Source organism: Amphiprion ocellaris, chromosome 19 (genome assembly GCF_022539595.1).
Source record: "Amphiprion ocellaris isolate individual 3 ecotype Okinawa chromosome 19, ASM2253959v1, whole genome shotgun sequence".
NCBI classification, from domain to species: Eukaryota; Metazoa; Chordata; class Actinopteri; family Pomacentridae; genus Amphiprion; species Amphiprion ocellaris.
In genome coordinates, this window is record NC_072784.1 from 22,996,164 (window position 1) to 23,018,167 (window position 22,004).

General features: G+C 36.2%; 3 protein-coding genes across 5 annotated transcripts in view; all 3 read left to right on the forward strand.

Annotated features, from left to right (window-relative positions):
* Positions 1-602: 602 nt before the first annotated feature.
* LOC111579452 (B-cell receptor CD22-like) lies at positions 603-6,509 on the forward strand. Its single transcript, XM_023286748.3, has 9 exons — positions 603-742; positions 812-1,162; positions 1,245-1,502; positions 3,577-3,831; positions 4,481-4,568; positions 4,995-5,049; positions 5,378-5,499; positions 5,582-5,632; positions 5,718-6,509. The coding sequence occupies exons 1-9, from the start codon at positions 688-690 to the stop codon at positions 5,755-5,757; spliced, it is 1,275 nt and encodes a 424-aa protein (XP_023142516.2). The 5' UTR covers positions 603-687; the 3' UTR covers positions 5,758-6,509.
* An 836-nt stretch (positions 6,510-7,345) lies between these two features.
* LOC111579449 (B-cell receptor CD22-like) lies at positions 7,346-12,549 on the forward strand. The gene is made up of 9 exons (XM_023286746.3): positions 7,346-7,562; positions 7,651-8,001; positions 8,116-8,376; positions 9,408-9,677; positions 9,931-10,021; positions 10,107-10,161; positions 10,462-10,580; positions 10,675-10,734; positions 10,822-12,549. The coding sequence occupies exons 1-9, from the start codon at positions 7,508-7,510 to the stop codon at positions 10,844-10,846; spliced, it is 1,287 nt and encodes a 428-aa protein (XP_023142514.1). The 5' UTR covers positions 7,346-7,507; the 3' UTR covers positions 10,847-12,549.
* A 2,110-nt stretch (positions 12,550-14,659) lies between these two features.
* The window catches only part of rnf213a (ring finger protein 213a), a 40,924-nt gene continuing 33,579 nt past the window's right edge, over positions 14,660-22,004 (forward strand). Inside the window, exons 1-4 of one of the 3 annotated variants that reach the window (XM_023286749.3) lie at positions 14,660-14,785; positions 17,157-17,275; positions 19,897-20,042; positions 21,231-21,941. In XM_023286749.3, the coding sequence (XP_023142517.2) occupies positions 17,176-17,275; positions 19,897-20,042; positions 21,231-21,941 (957 nt within the window). In that variant the 5' untranslated portion in view covers positions 14,660-14,785; positions 17,157-17,175. Of the gene's footprint in view, positions 14,800-14,908; positions 14,934-17,156; positions 17,276-19,896; positions 20,043-21,230; positions 21,942-22,004 lie in introns of those variants that run through there. The other 2 variants (XM_035955643.2, XM_023286750.3) reach the window with 2 other exon arrangements.

Sequence of the window (22,004 nt, forward strand, 5' to 3'; positions counted from 1 at the left end):
GAACCTGCTCCCTGTCTGTGCACGCCACTGATTGATGCCTTTATATTCAACATACTGCTGGATATAAAGGCATCATCACTTTAGGATTCTTATCAAAAGTGTGTAAAAACCATTTAAAAGTCTTGTGAAATTATTTAGCAGACTAGTTTTTATCCCAAAGCTCAATCTAAATACACACTGTTCAATCTTAGAATGGTTAAAATACCAAACATTGATTTTGGTCATCGTCCATCCAAAATAAAAATGCAGATAAATCAAACATCAACATCACCACAAAGTGTGCCACCTGTCTTTGTTAGAGTAACACTTAGTTGGTACATTGTCACAGCCGTTGGAACAAAAACCCATAAAATGTCAGTGCTAACTCTGCTATGACTGTGCTTTAACCACAGCAAAGCAACATCAGACTACAGAGCACAGGCACAGGATGTAGACTGTCTCTGCATTTGTGCATCTCTCATTCAAATTAGATGCTGAAGCCTGCTTTAAAACTGCTGTGACCTTATTTTAGAGGCTGGAAACCTCAGTGTTTTGGGTGACCCATTACCCCCTTTTTTTTATAGCAGGAAGCTATACTTACAGCCAACAACTACGATTATGTGCAGCCTGCGGAGCTCCTCTCAAACACTTTAAAAGTAGTTCCAACCTTGATAGTTTGACTTCACTTGAAGCTGAAAGAGGTTAAATATGTGTGGTGGACACAGACACCTGACATGGACTCTGATGCTACTCTCTCTGGCAGGTAAATACAGCACTTGTGTTATGAAAATAATAAAACCTTACAGGATTTGAGTGAATTCATCTCTTTCAGGTGTTCTCTGCAATATGTGGAAAGTGGAGTATCAACAGCAGCATATCTGTGCAGTGAAAGGCTCGTCTGTTGCCGTTCTTTGTTCATTTCACCGTCCTGACAGTCAAACAGTGGAGAAAGTCATGTGGGGTCACGTAAAGGCCCCTGATTCCAAGGGCCGTTTAATTGTTGACAGCAATTCCAGAAAAGTTTCCAAAAGATTTCAGTATACTGGAGACAAACACGACAACTGTTCTTTGAAAATAAACCAAGTGGAGCATAAATATGCAGGAATATACACTGTCAGAATTATTTACAATAAAAAAGACAGCTTACCTGGTTATAAGCCCAGCCCAAGATTAAAGGTAGTTGGTAAGTTCTTCTTTTTTTCTGAAAACATCTCTGCACTACAACTTGGAACAGCTGAAACTAAAGTGTCACTTTACTCTTCTAGATTTGAGCATTTCAATGGCAAAAACTAAAGGAAAGGAGGCGGTGAAGGAAGGTGACTCAGTGAATGTGACCTGCATAAACAGCTGTGATGGTGGTAATATTTCATCTGTGTTCACTTGGTTTAAAGATGGAGAATCTATAAATGAGGGACCAGTGCTATATTTGACAAACATTTCCTCTGCAAACTCTGGAAACTATACGTGTTCTCTCAAAGCACACAGAGGAACAACTTCAAGAGTCGTACATATTAATGTTGAAGGTGAGTACTGGACATATTACATTACTGAGAATAATCTCCAAGAATGTATCTTTGAAGACATTGTAAAGGACTGCAGCAAAATGATCAAGAATGGAAGAAAAGAATTAGAGTGAGCACGTTTTATCATTTCATTTCTTACCCTTTATTTGTAATTTGTTCTTGCCTTCCCAGCTGTTAGTTATTTGATAAAAATGCATCCACAATGTGCACACAGATGTATGTATCAGTGATATGTTCACTGACAGAACTAACTATCTGAGCTTGCAGTACAATATTCGCTTACATTGATGACAGTGTTAAAACACTCACAGCGCTTGGTGAAGGAAAATGTAAGGTTCAGTTTAATACAGAAAAAAGCACACACTGACTTCAAACCTTATTTATTTACACTTAGTCAAAACCACAGTCTTTTCCAAACGTCAAAGTGCTTTCGTTCCACAGACTTAACCAGGTGGCACTCTGGATACAGATTCTGTATAAATGGACTTTGTATTTTCATCACTGAACCCAAACACAAACTTCTGACTGCAGTTAAAATCCATGAATATATGGTGCTTCATTAATTAAAACACAACGCATCTAACAGTTAAATCACACCTGAATATATTTGTGAAATAGAGTTGTGTGTGTGTGAAAACAGTAATTTTGGAGGCAGACTTGCTATTTTGAAAAAGACAACACATGTACATCTTATAGTAATTATTAATTGTATGTTGTTATCAGGAAGCCTCTCAGTCTCTTCATTATTGTCCTTTGTAACAAAAAGCACTGCCTCATAGCTAATGTTGCTCTGCCAGGCAAGAATGAACATCATACATGTCAAATATTAGACAAATGAGTGCAGTGAAATGAAACATGTTGACTGTGGCTGTCAACAGTTCTGTTCATTTCCCTTCTAATATTCATATTGATGGAGAATGTTTTAATGTTATTTTAAATCCCTAAGCTCCATCTCTTGAAATGTAGTTCAATGCTAAAATGTATTTTAAGATATTTTAGGTGAAAAACTTTATTATTTCTGAATGAAAAGAAGATCTTTGAAATTTTACTGAAATATCAAGTGGGATATTAACCCTTGTGTTGTCTTGGGGTCATAAATGACCCAGACACTATGTTTAAGAGCAGAGAAAAAATCCCCTAAATTACCTTTTTTCAACTTGAAATTTGCTGACTTTTCCTAAAGTCACTCCACCATTAGAAAAAGTAAAACATTGTCTACTGAAACCATGAGTGCAGTTTTTAATTTTCATCTGATTTTTTCGGACATCCAGGAGAAAAGTGTAAAACAAATACTGTGTGCTGCACATGTGACAAATACATCTGTAAAATCCATGCACACACACTTGCATATTGTCCTAAATAAGCTAATTAGAGTTTAATATGTTCTTTATATTTCCGTTTTGCATCTATTGTTGTATTTTATTCTTATTCTTGTTGTGGGTGGGAGCAAAAGATGTGAGAAGATTAGTATTTTGTAGTTGAGTTTTTGTAGTTGAATTCCATTGTACAATATACAGAACACTATTGGTGTTTCCCTAAATGCATTTAAAGCTACTTTCTGTACGTTTCTGGTACTTTCTTAGGATACACAAGTACTAGCTCTTGCTAAACAAATATTGTTTACACCTATGCAGCACCTTTAGCAGCAAAAATAGTGAAAATAAACCTCTATTTTGGTAAAGAAAACAGTTGTAACATGTGTTATGTTCTAAAAACAAGTGGTGTTCACTGATTAAACACAGTCTCTGCTCTCTGAAGAGGGAAAAATACAGGCATTCACAAAGTGTGTGATGCATGACAGGTTGGGTCTTTATGTAAAATAGATTTTGGGTTGAAAATTCAGTGAATCTGCTTTATTTCAGAGGCTCGGTGGAGGTGGGTCATTTTTGACCCTTAGGACAAAGGGAGCGCACAGGGTGTTAAGACAACACAAGGGTTTAGTGAGCCCCTGCTGTAACCCCAATAGATCTGCATCATCTCTTATGTCATTCATCATGTTTAGCCATTCTAAAATGACGCCTTTTAAATGTTCACAACGTAGAGACAAAACCTAAATGATGAAATGCATTTTCAGGTGGCCCAAAGAACACATCAGTGTTCATCAGACCGTCAGTGGAGGGAGATGACAGCAGCAGCCTCATCTTGACATGCAGCAGTCATGCAAACCCACCGGTGGAGAATTATACCTGGTTTAAAACGGTTGGAGATGATATTCTGGATGTTGGACATCAGTCTGTACTGTTCCCTGGTGACGGTGGCTGTTATTTTTGCTGTGCCACCAACAAACATGGAAGCCAAAACTCCTCTGCTGTCACTTTAAATATTAAACGTAAGACACTGTTTAAAAAAAAGAAAAGAAAAAACTCTCTCATTTTGCAATTTATCAATATTCTCATTATTATTCAACATTTTTTGGTATTTCTGAAATACACAAATAAAGAACTGCTACATTATGTCTAACTTAAAACAACATTAAAAACCTGAAATGTTAACTAGTCATAAAATTTTCATTTTTTTCAGATAAAATTAATGTTACAATACATTTGCAAATTTATCATAATTCTAAAATTATTTCTAAAATATTTACAAATATATATTATTTTGTATATAAATTAAGGCTATAAAACATTTTTGAATTATAGAAAACTATTGTGTGTATGATAATTGTTCCCATTTTTTTTGACACCCCAACTTAAAATATTTCTTTTTGTTTTCAAATTTTATTATTGCTTTTTAGTTTTACAGTGCAGAGTATTTTTAGTTTAAAAATGAACTTTCTACATGTGTTGGTATCATGGTTTGTATTCTTGGACCACTGGATTTACAGTCCTTCATAGGGTCCAACACATTTCTCTGCTGTATGTGTAATAACATCAGAAACAATCATTTAAAAATCCACCTTATGTTGAGATGGATTTTTAAAGCTATTTTGATTCTGGTGCTCCCACTGACTAAACAAAACTGGCTTTTTTCCACAGAATATTGGGCAACACTTCCCAGAGTCATACTTGTAATTGGTGGTGTTGCTGTGCTTCTGATTGTGACCACCGTTATTGCTGTTAGAAGGTGAGCAGTATGTACCCCGCTGGGGTTAAATGGCAGCATCCTGACCGACTTAGCACACACATATAACTTTGCATTAGACTAATATGAAAAGACAAATTGCTAAGCCTTTAGGGACCACAGAGAGAGTGCTTTTTATGTGAAGTGGATTTCTTCCTTTCTTACTGAACAGCAGGGGTAAACACATGTAGACTTAACACACATGCATGCATGAACTGTGCATACATGTATACTAAATGCAGTAATAAAAAATACTCCCCAGTCCCTTTAGATTACACATGGCTTTCAGTAATCATGGTGAGTGACAGGCCACATATCTGATCCTTATAATCTGTTATTTATTACTTCAGGGTCTGCTGATGTATATCAAGTTCATGTCTTCTACCAGCCAAACTGTGATTAAGAGATAATTCTGTTTATCTATTTCAGATGCAACAGAAAGAGAATGAGGACACCAAAGGCAGGTTGTGAGGAAGACATAAAGGTGGCACAGTTACTGCTGATCATTTAAATTGTATTATTAACATATTATATCATGTTCAGACTTTTTTGTGGCACACGTATACACTTTAGTCTATGTTATGATCAGAGCTGTCTGTGGAAAAGCACTTGAGTCTATAAAATACAAGTGAAACCTCCACTAAGTCTCTGGAAAATATTCTGGTGGGCATGACATGCGAGCACAGAGGTTGTTTTTTTGTGTGGTTGCGGGTAAACAGAGCATATAGAAGCTCAAACGGTTAGCTAGACTTTCATATAAGAGGAGGAAACTGTTAGTAATCTTGTGGGGTTTTTTTTATGACTGCATTCAGAATACAGACTATGTCAACTGGCTCATATGTGACCAGTCACAAGACACTGATCGCTGTGAGGTGGTCCCAACTGAAATCATCTATCCAACTGTTTACTTCCACAACAACAGAAAATCAAACGTGTGAGATATTTATACAACTTTAAATAAAAATTAATGCTGCATTGAAGGCACATACTGTCTACTGATACTGTATCATTTGCAGGGAGCAGCAGGACTCCCAGAAAGAACATGTGATTTACAGCAGAGTGTGCAGGTAAAACTCAATGAGAAATTATACATTTCATTAATAATTATTTGTTTAAAATAACCTAATTGAAAACACATTTTTTCTCTCGCAGGGAGCAACCGTTGAACCCTTCGTATATTCAACCTTCTTAATTTGACAACAAACAAACACAGGTTTGCAGTGAAATGTGTGCAAACACTTTTGTAAATTTTTTTTTCTGTTTTGCAGATCTGCAATATGTACATTTTCTCCTAAACGCTACTATGAGTAGCTTGTAATACTTAACACAGTGATAAGTCAAGATTAAGTGCATGTCAATAGAATAAATAAGAAAAATTAAGAAACAAAGTGGTGTGAACTGACTCCTTGAACATGTGAAGTAAATCATGTTTATCCGGTCATGTTAGCTGTGTCTGCAAAGGTGATAAACATCTTGGCATTTAAAGATAATCTGTTGGGAAAGTTGAACATGCTCATCTTGCAATAAGTGTTTTTTTTTTTTTTAACGCATGGTTGCAATGAATTTGTTGGGGGCTTGTGAAGTTGTTTGTGAGAATTCATAAAAACTTCCTGCTGTTTACAATAATTGTCCTGTGACTGACGCATTCTGAAACGTCCTCGTTTCCACCCTCAGTTTTTTTTTTTTTTTTTTTTGTAGGGTAGAATGTGGGAAATATACTGTCACGTAAATCAGACATTCTCTGGACTTTAGATCATCTCCATCACTAAGAAGCTGCACTGCTGGGACATACACCAAGACATTATAAAAAGCTGTAGCATCAGCTGGAGCATGACAGATTTAACTTACTGTTCATGCTTTAATACTGTACTGGTATTATTGTTTTCAATCATTTTGGTCTATAGCGTACAATGATGACTGTCTGTACATGAATGTGCATGTGCATGTCAGGTTTTACACACACACACACACACACACACACACACACACACACACACACACACACACACACACACACACACACACACACACACACACACACACACACACACACACACACACACACACACAAGGCCTTACACAATTCAATAAAGTTTCATTTTTCCAGCTGATGGTTAATTCTTACGACACTATGGGGATAAATGACTATATACTGTTTATGTACAATTTTGTGCATTACAAATAAGCCAGTGTTGTATCTTCTTGTGTAGTGATGATGTGAAGATGGTGAAGAAATTCTCCGCCGACACCGTCTTGTTTATATATCAAAGGTTTATTAAAACAAAGACAGCAACGCAGACACCATGGCAAGTCTGTGAGAGGATTCAGGGCCAGATAGAATCACTCTGCAGGGCAACTGTTTCTCCTAGCTTATATAGATGGGTTCTTCACATAAACCCAGCAGGTGCTTGGACATATGATTACCAGTGCCGCGTTATCTGGACAAGCAATAGCAGTAAATCCATAAAACAATAAACTCATTTTAAGAAATCTGGTGTTTAAGTTAGGAATTTTTAACATTCCCATCCCGTAACTCAGAAGGCCACCTGGAACAACAGCTACCACACCAGCTACCAGACATAAACCTGGAAATTAATGAGACATTACTAAACTAAACAGTGCTCAGACAACTAAATATTGTTCCCCTTAGTATATTCAGATATTGCCATTGTTATAATAAAAAAAAAACACCACGATACCACAGTTGCTCTGACTCTGCTACCCATAAGTGAGCCCACCTCATTTCCTCTCAGCAGGGTTTCATATGTATACCGCTTGTGTTCAAAATTAAGCGAGTCTGTGGCATGACCTGATTTCATTGTAGAGAGCAGTTGAAGAACAACAGAAAAGACATTCTGTATATTCAGTTTTGGCAAAAACCCTGCAGAACCTTTCGCAAGATATTTGATTGATTAGTTTCTTTAGAGAAGAGAGCAGAGAACATGTGTGCTGAACATAAAAACCTAAAATGGACACTGATGCTACTTTTTCTGGGTGGTAAGTACAACATTTATATGTCATTTTAAGGTAACATTAAACTAAAATGATAAACTATACATTATCACATTTGAAACATTTGTTTCAGGTATTTTCTGCAGCACTTATAAAGTGGACTACGACCAGCAGCATATCTGTGCAGTGAAAGGATCATCTGTTGCTATTCTTTGTTCATTTTACTATCCCAGCGAAGAGAAAGTACAAAGTGTCCTGTGGGGTCATGAAAGAAATAATATTTATCATGGTCCTTTCATTTATGACAGTGAATTAAATAATATAACTTCAAGATTTCATTATATTGGTAACAAACATCACAACTGTTCATTTAAAATACATCAAGTGGAGCATAGTGACGCAGGAGAATACACATTCAGATTTATAACTGACTCCGAAAAAGGTAAATGGACTGGAAAACCTGGCTCAACACTGAAGATAGTTAGTAAGTTTTTTCTTTTCTTTTCAGCGAATAGAATATAGTCTTCTGTGCACTTTAATCTGCAAAGTCTGAAACATTAGCTGCATTTACTTTGCTTTTTTTTGCTTTTCTTTTTAGATTTGACTATGATTGTGACAAAACCTAGTGAAAAGGAAACAATGAAGGAGGGCGACACTGTGAATGTGACCTGCGTAAACAGCTGTGACGACGGTCGTAAACGTTCATCTGAGTTCATCTGGTTTAAGGATGGAGAATCCATAATCGAAGGACCTGTGCTTCATTTAATAAACATGTCCTACACAAACTCTGGAAACTACACATGTTCTCTAAAAACACACACAGGAACAACTTCCGGAGTCAAACATATTGATGTTGAATGTGAGTATTGGACAAGAGCACCAACAGCACAAAGTTCTAAACAAAGAATGAGAAAAAAAACCCTCTATGATATACATAATGTAAAAAAAATCTGTGAAAAAAAATACACAAAAATATCAAAACAATTTTAAATAAGAGATGTAAAACAATGTAAACAATGTAAAATAGGATTAAAAATCTGTAACTAAGAATAACCATAAAATCTCATTTTTACAAAAGAGAATAAGATTTTTATAAGCATAAAAAGTCTGTTAATATAGACTCAAAAATGTATTCCAAACATAAATATCTACTGTCTATTTAATACATGAATCTGTCAAATTCAAAACTATCCAAAGTTTTGTACTGTGAATATATTTCGGAAATGAACTACAATTAATGACAATTACCAGAAAAAGAAATGGCTCTGCGATTTTACATAGATCCTTTTGTTGAATGATGTTGCATATGCACAGACATTTTCACAACAAAAAGATTTTTAAAAAATTCATTTTTGTCAGTGTATAATATCCATAAGGATTGGTAATTTATATAATTTTAGAATTGTAAATATAATTATACAAGAACTCTAAATAAATGCATTTTTGTCAGTGTATAATATCCATAATGATTGGTAATTTATATAATTTTAGAATAGTAAATATAGTTATACAATAATTCTAAAGTATATATATATATATATATATATATATATATATATATATATATATATATATATATATATATATATATATATATTTTTTTTTTTTTTTTTTAAGCGGTGTGTGTGTGTGTGTGTGTGTGTGTGTGTGTGTGTGTGTGTGTGTGTGTGTGTGTGTGTGTGTGTGTGTGTGTGTGTTTGTGTGTGTGTGTGTGCATATATATATATGAACAGTATCTTTGACTTTGCGGTCTCTGCAGTCTATTTTATCATTAAAAAAATGTTTTCCTTCTTGACTCGCACAGCACTGACACTAAGGAGCCAAAAAACCAAAAATAATCAGTGTAAGAGTTTGCTTCACGATTTCTCTGATAAGTTGGTTTTCTTTCAGATGGTCCAAAAAACACATCAGTATCTGTCAAACCATCAGCAGAGGTAGACGCCGGAAACAATGTCACCCTGATCTGCAGCAGCCACGCAAACCCACCAGTGGAGAATTACACCTGGTATAAAATATACGATAACAACATCATAGCTATTGGACAAAAGCTTGAGCACCATTTCAAGGAGGTCACTCAGGGTGATAATGGACAGTATTTTTGCAGAGCTGCCAACAAACATGGGAGTCAGAACTCCTCTGTCGTGACATTAAAGGTTGAAGGTAAAAACATGATGAAAACATTCAGTGATATGTTTTTTGTAGAGGCCTTAGTTAAGCATGGTTTTGTGTTGTGTTACATTATCCTGAATGGGGTTTCATGTTGTCTTTGTCCATAACTGTAAATCATGCAGCAGAATCACTAAATTGCATTACGTGTACAGGTGTTCCAAATAATGTTGACCTAATAATGTGTCTTTGAAAAGAATATACTTGAACCTGCCATTTGAACTCACACATTGACTTTGTCCTTCAGTATATTGGGAAACACTTACCAGAGACTTACTTATTATTGCTACTTCTGCTGCCACACTTCTCACTGTAGCCACTCTTGTTGCCATCAGAAGGTAAGCTGTATTTACACTATAACACTGTTATATACAAAATAAATCATGTAATAGTGTTTTTAAAAAGTCTGTTAATCTGTTTCAGACTCAGCAAAAAAAGAACAATTTCACCAGAAACAGACTGTGAAGTGGACGTACAGGTGACACTATCATCACTGCCCTAAAACTTTCTCTGGTTCCATTGTTCTCAGATTTTTTTAGTGAATCCTGTTTGTGTGCGGTTGTCTGTTAAACAAGTTATGACAAACAAGTTAAACCCATAACCGGATTCTCTGCTTTCATGAACATCAGATAAGAGAACAGATGCTGCTTTTGTTGAGTGGGTGTGGGTAAAAACACAACACAGTTGCCTAGAACTGAAACATAATGTATACATACATAATAATATAAGTGTGCTTTAATGCTCGTCTCTTATCATATGCTTCTTTTTGATTATCTAGAATACAGACTACGTCAACTGGCCCGTGTGTGATGCGAATAAATCGCAAGAGGGGAGTCAGTGTGACGGAGAACTTGTCTACGCAACTGTGAACTTCAACACCAAGAGGAAAGACGAAGTGTGAGATATTTTTTACAGCTGAACAGCATTTGTCAAAGATTAATTTACATTATGCTGCATTACAATCACTCATCAACTGTATCGTCACCTGCAGGGTGCGACAGATGGACTCCCATAATGATGATGAAAGTGTGATTTACACCACAGTGGGCAGGTGAAGTTCAGCAAGCCCATATTTCATCAATAAATATGTGTTTTAGAAAGTGCAAACATGTTATTTTTTTCTTTTTTTCTGTTTCAGGAACCAGCTGCTGACCCCTTCATAGACTGAACCTTAAAGATGTCATATAGCATCATTTGGCAGCACACACGTGATGCTTTAATAACATTTGTTTCACTATGCATATTTTGTGTTTTTATTTACATAAATTTTGCATAAATGTTTCATCTGCTCCTTAAAAATCGAAGTGATGATACAGTATAATCAAGACAGAAAGAAACCATGAAAAATATCACAAAACACACATTTTCCCTGAAACTTTGATACTTATTACTCAGCAAAGAACATAGAAAATCATCAAGACAGATTCTCAAAACAGTGAATGACATTTTTTAGACCTGAAGTTACAAAAAACAAACCTTTAACAGTAGTAGGTGTATTTCAAGGTATAAAACAGGACATGTGTAATGAATCGCACCATCAGTATTAACCTTTTCTCTACAAAGGTTATACACATTTTATCATTTAAACCTAATCCCCTTGGCAAAAAATGAATAATTTAACATGCATAATTTCAGATGTACTGATTTTGTTGGGGGGCTGCACAGTGACTTGGTGGTTATCACTGTCGCCTCACTGCTAGAAAATCCTCAGTTCGCATCCCAAACTGGGCGTGAGATCTTTCTATGTGGACTTTGCATTAGCTCCCTGTACATGCGTGAGTTTTCTCCGGGTACTCCAGCTTCTCCAGCCCAAAGTTAACTGATAATTCTAAGTTGTCCGTAGGTGTGAATGTGAGTGTGATTGTTTGTCTCTATGTGTAGCCCTGTGATAGACTGGTGACCTGTCCAGGTGTCCCCTGCCTTCATCCTAAGAAAGCTGGGATAGACTCCAGTCCAAGTGAAACCCTAATAGGGATTAAGTGGTGTATAGATAATAGAATATGAATGATTTTGTTGGCTGCACTTTGAGAATTTTTCGAGCTTCTTCAGTATTTGATTTTGGTAGTGTCTTTCTGACACATCCTCACATGATGCTCTTCTTCTAGTCTGTGTTCCTTATTTTTTTTTGTCAAGAGTGGGAAGTTTGCAGTCAGACGAAGTTATTCTCAAAATTATTAAGAATATCTCAGCATTTCTTGAGAGAATGCATTTTTTTCTAATACAAATGATTGCATTTCCACCTACTGTATCTATGTTGTGCAAATCAGATGTTTGTGTTTTGTGTTTTTGGCACAGTAAAAGTCAATTTCCTCAAGATTTTGCAAGGTTCTTCAGAGCAGCCTGCTCATTTTGCATCTCTAGTCTAGGATACAGACAATGCAGCAGGTTCAGCAGGCTGTAAAAGTTGAAATTATGTAAAGAAATTAAGCTGCAACTTATGATTATTTTGGACAACTGAAAGCCAAATATAAACGCTGTGCAGAAAGAATCACTTTTTGGAGAGTTTTTCCTGGTAAAACTGTGCATAGATTGTGAACTTACTCTTAGTCGTTGAGGTTCTGTGTTATTTCTTCTTTTTGATGTATTTTAATGACATCTGCGGCTTTAGTGATCACTGTAGCTGAAATGCCTGCACACTTAATATGCAAACATCCATCATAAATATCAGTGTAAGCTACCTGCTATTGATGGTGGGTTTTAGGTGATTCATGAAGTGAAATGGCATGGTTCTTGTATTCTGTGTCTAAGTTAATGAAAGAAAATCCCTGAAAATCCCTTGTGAACCTCTAAAACAGCTGGTCTGTTTTATTTAGTAGTTTACACTTACTGACTTGTGGATTTACAGCAATAAAACTCTCTACCTTTGTGTTGCCATTTCTATCTTTCATACAAGCTGCACAATGAGAAACATGTTCTAACACCTTTGAATCTGACAGCCTGAATGTACACCTTGCCTTGGAGTGCTGTCCATGTTGCCATGGCAATGTAGCAAAATGAACAAAATGAACCTCAAAAGCCAAAGTGGAGTTATCTTGCTGAAACACCAATCTTGGGTGTTTCGGTAAGATAACTCAATAACCACAGCAGCCTAGAAAAATAGGAATGGCTTTGAAATTCTAAGTAATTCTGCCCTCTGTTGAAAATCTACGAGCATAGCATGGGCTTTGAATTAGAGTCGGGCCTAACATTGCTCTAGCTGCTAGAGTCTAGCATATGCAAAACACAACCTCCTCAGTGCCTGAGTGGGTGTCACGAGAACTAGAGAGGCACAGCTCACAACAGGATGAAAGGTCATCCCTCATCATTCAGTATAACAAGAAACACCTGCAGGTTGAGCATGTTACCCTTCACAGAAAATTTACAACAGCAGGGTAGTGTTGATCTACTTTAAAAGCAAATTTCTGTAGCAGACCGAGGAGCAAAACATTCCAGAGCAACACACAGAGAATCCAGAGACCCTTTTGCAAACCTGTAAATTTGGTAAGAAATCATTTCAGAAGACAACTAACCCAAAACACACATCCAAATGAGACATCTGCTGATCATTTTGTAACTACTAAAGGACATCCAACAGCCCTCTTGGAGACAACAGGATGTCTCCTACCTTCACCAGAATCTGATAAGGGTCGTGAAGTATCAACTGTCAGGAAAGCTGCACCCCTGCATAAGAGGATTTGCATTCTTCATGGTGACCTTCGGATCCCCCTACCTAACACACAGAACCTGCTATGCAGGAATGAACATTAATCTAATACATTAAATGCAGCATCACCGCAGTGACAATCTGGACTCAGGCTCTGATACCAGGTTGGTCAGGACCAGTATGGAGGAAAAACACACTGAATCTGAAGTGTTTGTGCAGAAGTACACACATGATCCATCCACCGCCCTTCTTTCTGTCACAGACCACAGCTATAAAAGACACAGACCTTTTTTTTGTGTCCCATAATTGCGCCTTCAGATAATCTGTTCTTGTGCTAAAAACTATACATAAATGTATCAAAAATTTAACAAGCATTCAGAAAGGCAGTATTCCACCAAGGCTGCTCATTTCTTCTATCATTTCCGACCGATGAGTCCCAATGAGCCCACAGCAGTGGATTTGTAGTAGGATTGCAATCATATGATCACCAGCAAGCAGCTAAGACTACAAGTGTTCATAGTTACAGTGACGCCGTGGCACTATCAATGATCCAGAAATCTTGAAATAATCCATGGATCCAGACTTTAAGCTGCAGCACTGCCAAAATCTAATTATTTGGCCCTTGTGTCATTTCTGACTTTCCCTGACAATGTCATCCAAATCCATTTTTCCGTTTTTGAGTAATGTTGCTAACAGACAAACCAACGTAGATTGTCATATAACTCACACAAAACTGTCAAATTCAAAACTGTCAAAAGTATTATATTGTAAATTGATAAATCTGAAATTAACTACAATTAATGACAATTACCAGAAAAAGAAATATTGATTCTGGGATTTTACGTAGATTATTTTGTTGAATGAGAGATGTCTTGTATATTTACAGACGTTTTCACAACAAAAAGGTTGAATAAATGCATTTTCATCAGTGTATAATATCCATAAGCATTGGCAATCTGTTAAAAATAATATACACTACCGTTCAAAAGTTTGGGGTCACTTAGAGATGTCCTTGTTTTTGAAAGAAAAACATTTTTTTTCCAATGAAGATAGCATTAGTCAGAAATCCAGTCTAGACATTGTTAATGTGGGAAATGACTATTCTAGCCGGAAACCGCAGATTTTTAATGGAATATCTACATTGGAGTACAGAGGCCCATTTTCAGGTACCATCACTCCTGTGTTCTAATGGTACATTGTTAAATATTGCTTGCATGAGAAAGAGTTGATGCAAGTATGCGACTTGTCATCATTTCCCCTACACACATGTGAATGACAGGTGCCCCCGGCGTGATGACTCACTGAAAGTTAACTTTATTAGCTGACGCCCATTTCTGACAAAACGAAACTTTGGCAAATGCGGAAATGAAGTGACAGCGGGCTTTTGATGGGACTAACATCGCGGGTTCATCGTAGCAGCAGCAGAAATGGTTCGCGGTCTCATCTTTTTGCAGAAAAGGTCAGTCAGCTCAGGTGTGAGAGCTCATATGTTTGTCTTACGGAAAGATGTAGGTGATAACGTCAGACCTAACGTTATGACAAAGTAGGAATGAACTAATCCTGTTAGCCGGAGTAGCTATCGCACCTTGGTGTCACAGCACGTCTGAGTAAGTCTGGCTCTAACGGGGTTACACTGTGGTGTAGTTCGGTTGACACCTGCTATATTTGCACGTATTATTGTGTTCTTGCTGGAAAGAGACCAACTGACCAAGCTAACGTTAGCTACGCAGCTCAATAGGCTGCCCGCTATAGAGCGAGTGAGCCTGTTAGCTAGTTAGCATGCCTGCTGCTTTATTTCAGTAAGAGCGCTGCAAAGCTTTAATTGCAGCTGATACACGTGTCGTGATACTGTGATAATGTCAGATGCCGACTGCTTGTTCAGTATCTCTATTTTGCTGTGAAACGAGGATACAGTACGGGAAAGAAACAGGAAGTGACTTAAATCATGTCTTTAGCGAAGCAAATATATGATTGGTCAAACTGTGGGGTCGAAGATATTTTAACATGAAGAGGAATCACTCCGCAGCGGAAAAAAACGTTCCCCAATCATGTAGTCTGTAAATATGTAACATGCTTTCTTCTGTTGTTTTTGTTGATCAGAAACATAGAAATATAACTTGGATACATACATACATACATACATACATACATACATACATACATACATACATACATACATACATACATGTTAAAGGTAAGATAAGGTTTAACTTTAATAATTCAGGAGGATTTTTTGTGTGTTTGATATTGCACAGAAAACAAAATCACATAACATGGAATAAATTCAGTGTGTAATATAAAAGCAATAAGATATATATAGGATACATTGCAGAAGATAAAAAAAAAATAACTTAGCTAAGTAAGACCAGAATAGAAAAGTGAGAGGCAACATTGGCAATGATTCTGAGCTGTAAGTTAATATTACACATAATAATGAAATTATGCAGCTGAAAATGTATTGTTGTACCTGAAATTGAAATGGAAGACTGTACATGAAAGTGAAATATCACACGCTGAGTTAAAACTTATTTTGTACTGTTGTGTGAGATTCCACCACCAACTCTTCAATTAAAGTACACTGTCTTCTTCCATTCGATTCACAATTTTCTTTGCTATGTTACCACAGCGATAATTTGCAGACATGTGAAACATTTTTTAAGGATTTTAAAAAAAATAAAATAAAAATAAAAAAATTACAAAAAATACTGTTCACAGTGACATAGGTTTTGGACATGTAAAGTATACACATAATAAAAAGTATGCATATCTGTAAGTATGTCTGTATCTATTCACGGAGCCTGATGTTCACTGCTTATTGATGTTGCTTGGAAAAAATGTAATAATAATAACAATGATGATGTATGAGTTTTGCCTGCGAAGGACTGGTTTACACAGACATATAAAACTGTTTGGGCATAGTGCAATAAAACTCAGTTACACCACTTTCAAGCCTATTGCTGCCTGAAGGTGTAGCCAGAAGTTAAAAAATTGATAGATTTTTCCATTGCGAAGGCAAAGCAGCAGTGGCGATTTCCAGCTCAGTTATCCAGAAGTGAAAGTGAAGTGAGCATCCAAACCACACAATGTGATGTCACTAAATCTAATTTAAACTAATGATTCTCAGCACCTCTAATATACGAATCAAATTTAAACCCTTCATTTATTAGACACAACAGAATCTAAATCAAAAATTTGATATTATTGTATCATAATATTATACTATTGAATTAGAATTTTAACTTGTTTGAATGATTTGTCCTGGGTGAATTAATCTCTTTCAAATTATCGTTTTTCAATGTTTTCAGCCTGTAAATAAATAATACCTACCATCTGTCTAGATGATGAGAAAAGTTACAAAATTCAGTCTGTCTTATAAACACGATTTTGGCCTGTTCATTGCTGTTTGACCCTGATAAATATAATTTGGTGCAGCAACATTTTTATGTTATTTCAGTTTTCAAAGTGTTGTTCTTCTCCATTGAACTAAATGTGATCAGTGCTTCCTTCCTAAGCAGGAGATGAATTATTTGAGGAACCTGTATTCTAGTGTGCTATGAGAGCTCTAGTTTTCCCTCTTTGACTAAAGTCTGCTTATCATTGGGTGTTATTTAGCGGGACCGAAGGCAGACATGCAGTGACTCACTGGAACTGTTGCAAAATGATTTCCATTTTGGCCACTTAACAAAATGTTTACAGGCTACCGGGTAAGACTGTTCAAAGTCCAGATGAGAAGTAAACAACTTTGTTCTGGGTGGTTGTTGTAGAGCTGATAACAGTTTCATGAAGTAAAAACTGAAACTAAAAGGAATCTGCTCTTTCTCTCTTTGCAGGAGTCACTGAAGTCTGACAATGAAGTGCCCAGGTTGTCTCTATAATATTTTGGAGAAAACTGCCAAATTCTGCAGTAATTGTGGTGCCAGGCTGCCTGTTAAACCTGCAAACACACCGGGTAAGTAGATAAGTTCGGAAATTTGGTCAAACATTGTATTCTGTAATGTAATATTTTTGGGTACAATATGCTAAAAATAAAAGATGATGTGATCATGGCAATTGGTATTAAACTGAAGAGTAGAGTCAAAACATATATAAAATACATAATGATGAATATTGTAATAACCACTCATGTTTTGATGGTATGGTGTGTGTGTCTGTGAAGGACAAACACTCAGCTTGAAGATCATAAAGTAAAACATGTATTTTTGTTGTGAAGACAAATCATATGCTTTTCAGAAAATAAAATATGGAGTATTCAAAACATAATGGTGTAAACTTAAGGCAATATAACTCTTGAAAAATGTATGAGAAACATAATATATAATGGTGTATCATGCAATAAAACTGTCACAAAGTACGGTAATAGGGGTGAGTGAAGTGAAACTAGGAAAAGTCTGAACATGTCTGAATATGTTCTCTGTAGAGTATCACCTAATGATGAAATATGATAATTAGGACTGGGACTTTAACTCATTCGATTAATCAATTACAGTAAACATATCACGTTAAAAAAAAAAAAAAAAAAAAACACATTTAATTGCATCTTTCTCAAGGTGCGTGTCCACAGGATCCGTAAAGTGTTGAATATAATCGCTATACTTGGACTTTGAGTTTGCAGTAATTTGTAAGTGTAGTAGACAGATGAAAAATGCAGATAAATAGAAATGAAACATAAATGAATTGAAAAACTTTGCCTATTGTGTCAAATATTGCTATATGACAAAAATGTGATTAATTGTTATTAAGTACAAAGCTTGTAATTATTTACTTGTATTTTTTTTTAAAAAATTGGGTCCCACCACTGATGATAATCTGATGACAAGCTCTGACCAACGGATTTAGAAAAGTATAATGGTGTCAAAACTATCTATCAAAAATACGCCCTGTAGGCCTGGAAAAAATGACCAACTCTTACAGCATAAAAAATGATGCACAGCTCAGTATTTTCAGTATTTCTTGTCTTGATAATCACTGCTAAGAACTGCTCCTGGATTTTCTGGCAACAATATATCCTGCTGCCTCTGAATGCTGGCTTCTGCTGATGATTTTTTGAAGATCTTTAAAGAAGCTTTTTGGACATTTGAACACTGTCAAGTCTTAGACTGTGGCCCATGATTTGGAACTTAGTTTCCACATCAATACTTTCTCACAAGATTTGATGAATGGATTTCACAGAAATGTTGAACAGCATGTGGCAAAACAATCAGAGAACACAGGACTTATACTGTATCTGTATATTGTACTTGCTTAACAGTGTTCCATCAAGGGCTGAGTGTATGTATTGTCAGTGGGACTAATCTGTCACCATCTTTAGCTCGAACGCAGACAGATATAATTAAATTACACTTAAACACTTGTACACATGGCAAGTAAACATATAAAATGATGTGACAAAAAAGGAGGTTCATCTGTTTAAAATTTATGCCATGACTTGACAATTTAGAATTGTTGCACTTATGAAAACTAAATTACAAAATGCTTCACATGAAAATAATAAGAACTTCATGAGTGTAGTTTTTCTTACCCTCAAGATGGCAGTATTTCTATATCTTTTCACAGTTTGGCAGGCAGTAGAATGGGTGGGTAGTCTTACACACTGAGAAAGATTACATTTGATGATAATTTTGTGACCAGCTACATAAAACACAAACAGTAAAAAAGCCAACTTCAGCCTATTGACTGAATGAGTAAGCTTTTGTTCATCATATATTTATGTTCCTGACATAAGCTCATGTCTTGTGTTTGTGTGCAGCATTTATGCATGTGTACATTGTAGAAGTTCATTTTCATATTGTAATACTTCCTTACAGCTCTTATTACTCTTTTTTTTCTATCACACAATGCTTTGGCAGGTCTCTAAGATTTCACTGTATTGATAATGCAAGTACGGTACATTGAAGAAAATCCTTTTAGCACATTTCCTACTAAAGGCAACTGTTAGTCAGCAGGCACTGAATGAGTAGATTGTTACTTGATGTTCACTTGAACTGTCTGCGACCTGAACAGAAGTACCCCGAGCACACAGAGAGAGCTCCTGCCATTGGACGATCAGAGAGATGGCCCATGTATGGAAGTATAATCAGTTGTAAGAATTAATGTAACATAAGAGTCATTGTTCACTCTTGAGGAGTATAAAGAGGTATGCTGAAAGAGTTGCAGGATGCATTTAGCCAGAAACTCAGTTTGATGACTGATTGGGTCCGCTTACGCAAGTGTATTTAATAGAAACCCAAGACCTGTTGGATTGTGAGTTTTGTGTTTGTTTTTTTTGTTCAAAATTTCCCTAATCCTCAGTAATGACACATAGATGCAATCTCTTTTTGTCATTGCGTTCATAAATATGGAGGTTGCCCCCCATAAATACTTCTTGCAATCTTTCAGTACAAAGTCACTGTTTCCTTCTATGTAGCTTTCACTATGGCTGGGTGATGTGATTAAGATTTAGCTAGAAGGCACTTAAATTAATCTCCATCAATACAGTGAACTGCTGTCATTGATAACTCTGGCACTTGTCAAATGGCTGACTGTCACATTGCATGCAGTTTGATTTTTTTAACACTGCATTTTTTAATCCAGATGCAGGAAATGAGCCAAAATCCCTGGTGGCAGACTTGGAAAATACAACACAGAAATCAGTGCCTCAGAAAAATGTGGACAACAAAGAACTCAACAAAATTCCTAAACGACAGACTGATGAGACTTTTAATAACCCAAAGAAAAAGGTGAGAGTAACTGTCATTGGCTTGCCTTGCTTTTTTGTTTTAAGGATGGACAATTTCATATGAGTCTAATGTCTGACTTTATCTAATTACTCTTGTCTACAGTAACATTGTGTTCTAAAACTTTCTAAAATGACAGTTGTGCAGTAAATCCAACCTTAATGAAGGTTGTTCATAGTGGTTATTTTTTTTGTTAAAACTGTTTGAGTGTTTATTGTAATATATGGACAGTGGGAGGCAGTAGTTTGTATTCTGTATACTGTGGGTAGACTAAACAACAGGAACACCTCTCTATATAATACAAAGCAATTCAACAGAACTGAAAACTACATTCTCCAAAATGAGGGTAAATTTAAAACAGTTCCATAAAATCAAGCAGTATAGCCTTCATGAAGGTAGAATTTATTGCAGGAATGTTATATTAAATTACATTTGCTAGGTAGGTATATCTATATACCTATCAAGATTATAAACCGACAGCTTTAGATTTAAAGAAAACGTTAGCACATTCATATTTTCCTGGTGGAAACAGGATCTTGTTGGGAAGAAACAGCATATGCGATCTTGAATTTCTTGAATTCTTCTACAGGTCTCATTTAAATATTTGCCAATAATGAACTGTTTGCTTTAACTATATTCTAAAAACATAAAACACATTCTGGGCTTCTCTGTGCAACTGGAAAATTCTTAGTGATTCACCTGTCACCAACAATCATGAGGAAAAAGTCAGGGACTTTCTGACTGAACTGGCCCGAACTCAAGCTGTTTACAAAGAGCAGATAGGGGAAAATTATGGAATCTAATTAAAAATTAAAGTAATAAAACATCTATAGCAAGTAAAAATATCTTTTTTCCAAGTATTAGTTGCACCTGTGGACACTTGGAAAAATACTGAACTTTTTTTTGAATTTTTTTCTGTAAAAAAAAATGTAATTAAAGAAGATTCATGCTTTGTGATTTACAGCATTATAACTTTGTTTATACTGCAAAAAAGGACATTTTGGAGTTCTCACTGCTTCTAACCATGGTTGTGTTGTCTACACAGAGTGGGCTTATTTTGCAGTTAAAGATTTGCCCACAGTAATAAAAATGAGGCAGGAGTAGAACTGTTTGGGGTTCAGAGGGCTATTTTAGGGTTTCACGTTGTGGGAAGTTTGTAAAGCTAATTTGTCTTCCTTGCTTGTCTTCAAGAAAAAGAAGAGAAGGAAAAACAAAAAGAAAAAAGATGGCAACATGTCATCAGACCAAGATCAAAGCCAATCTGACATGTCACACATGTCTCTGGATGACAACCAGGGGAAGAGAACAGAGGGCACAAAAGACTCCTCTGACACTGAAAGCTCAGACAATGCAATGGACGAAACACCAGATGCACTCCAAGATGGGCTGTCCTCACAGCAGAGCCAGCCCAGTTCCTTAGCGGTTAACAATACCACCGTACCCTCTAAAGACACACAGGTTACACAGAGTGAAAACACAGCCATCACAGAAGAGGCACTTACAACAGGGAAGACTGAGGGAGCCATGGGTAAACCTAAAGAGGGAGAGGGCAATGCACAAAAACTAACAAAGGATCAGAGACTCGAGACACCACCTGCTGACTCTCCAACTCAACATCCCATCTCAGAAGACAAAAAGAGTACAACTTCTCAGTCGGGTTCTGGTAAAGGAACAAACACCACTAATCCTAAAGATCCAAAAACTGACAGAAAAACCTCCAAAAACAAGAAAGACACAGTCAATACTAAACAACCTGCACTGGACCAGAATGCAAATGTAGAATCAAATCCAAAAGAGACAACAGAAACCAAGCAGAAAAGAAAAGGCCAGCAGGACCACAGACAGAAGCAGACTATAGCAAACGGACAAAAGATGGTTTTTGGCCCTCAAACATCATCAAAGGTAATGCTTATTAACAAATGGAAGCCTACATATTGAGACATAGACATAATTTCATGAGTTTAA

What these genes read in the sequence shown, in the direction of transcription:
- LOC111579452 (XM_023286748.3), top strand. Translation starts at nt 688, where the DNA reads ATGTGTGGTGGACACAGACACCTGACATGGACTCTGATGCTACTCTCT. An exon ending in TGTCACTTTAAATATTAAAC is followed by an intron (nt 3,832 to 4,480) that starts GTAAGACACTGT and finishes TTTTTTCCACAG; the next exon opens with AATATTGGGCAACACTTCCC. An exon ending in ATTTACAGCAGAGTGTGCAG is followed by an intron (nt 5,633 to 5,717) that starts GTAAAACTCAAT and finishes TTTCTCTCGCAG; the next exon opens with GGAGCAACCGTTGAACCCTT.
- LOC111579449 (XM_023286746.3), top strand. Translation starts at nt 7,508, where the DNA reads ATGTGTGCTGAACATAAAAACCTAAAATGGACACTGATGCTACTTTTT. An exon ending in GATGCTACTTTTTCTGGGTG is followed by an intron (nt 7,563 to 7,650) that starts GTAAGTACAACA and finishes CATTTGTTTCAG; the next exon opens with GTATTTTCTGCAGCACTTAT. An exon ending in ACCAAGAGGAAAGACGAAGT is followed by an intron (nt 10,581 to 10,674) that starts GTGAGATATTTT and finishes CGTCACCTGCAG; the next exon opens with GGTGCGACAGATGGACTCCC.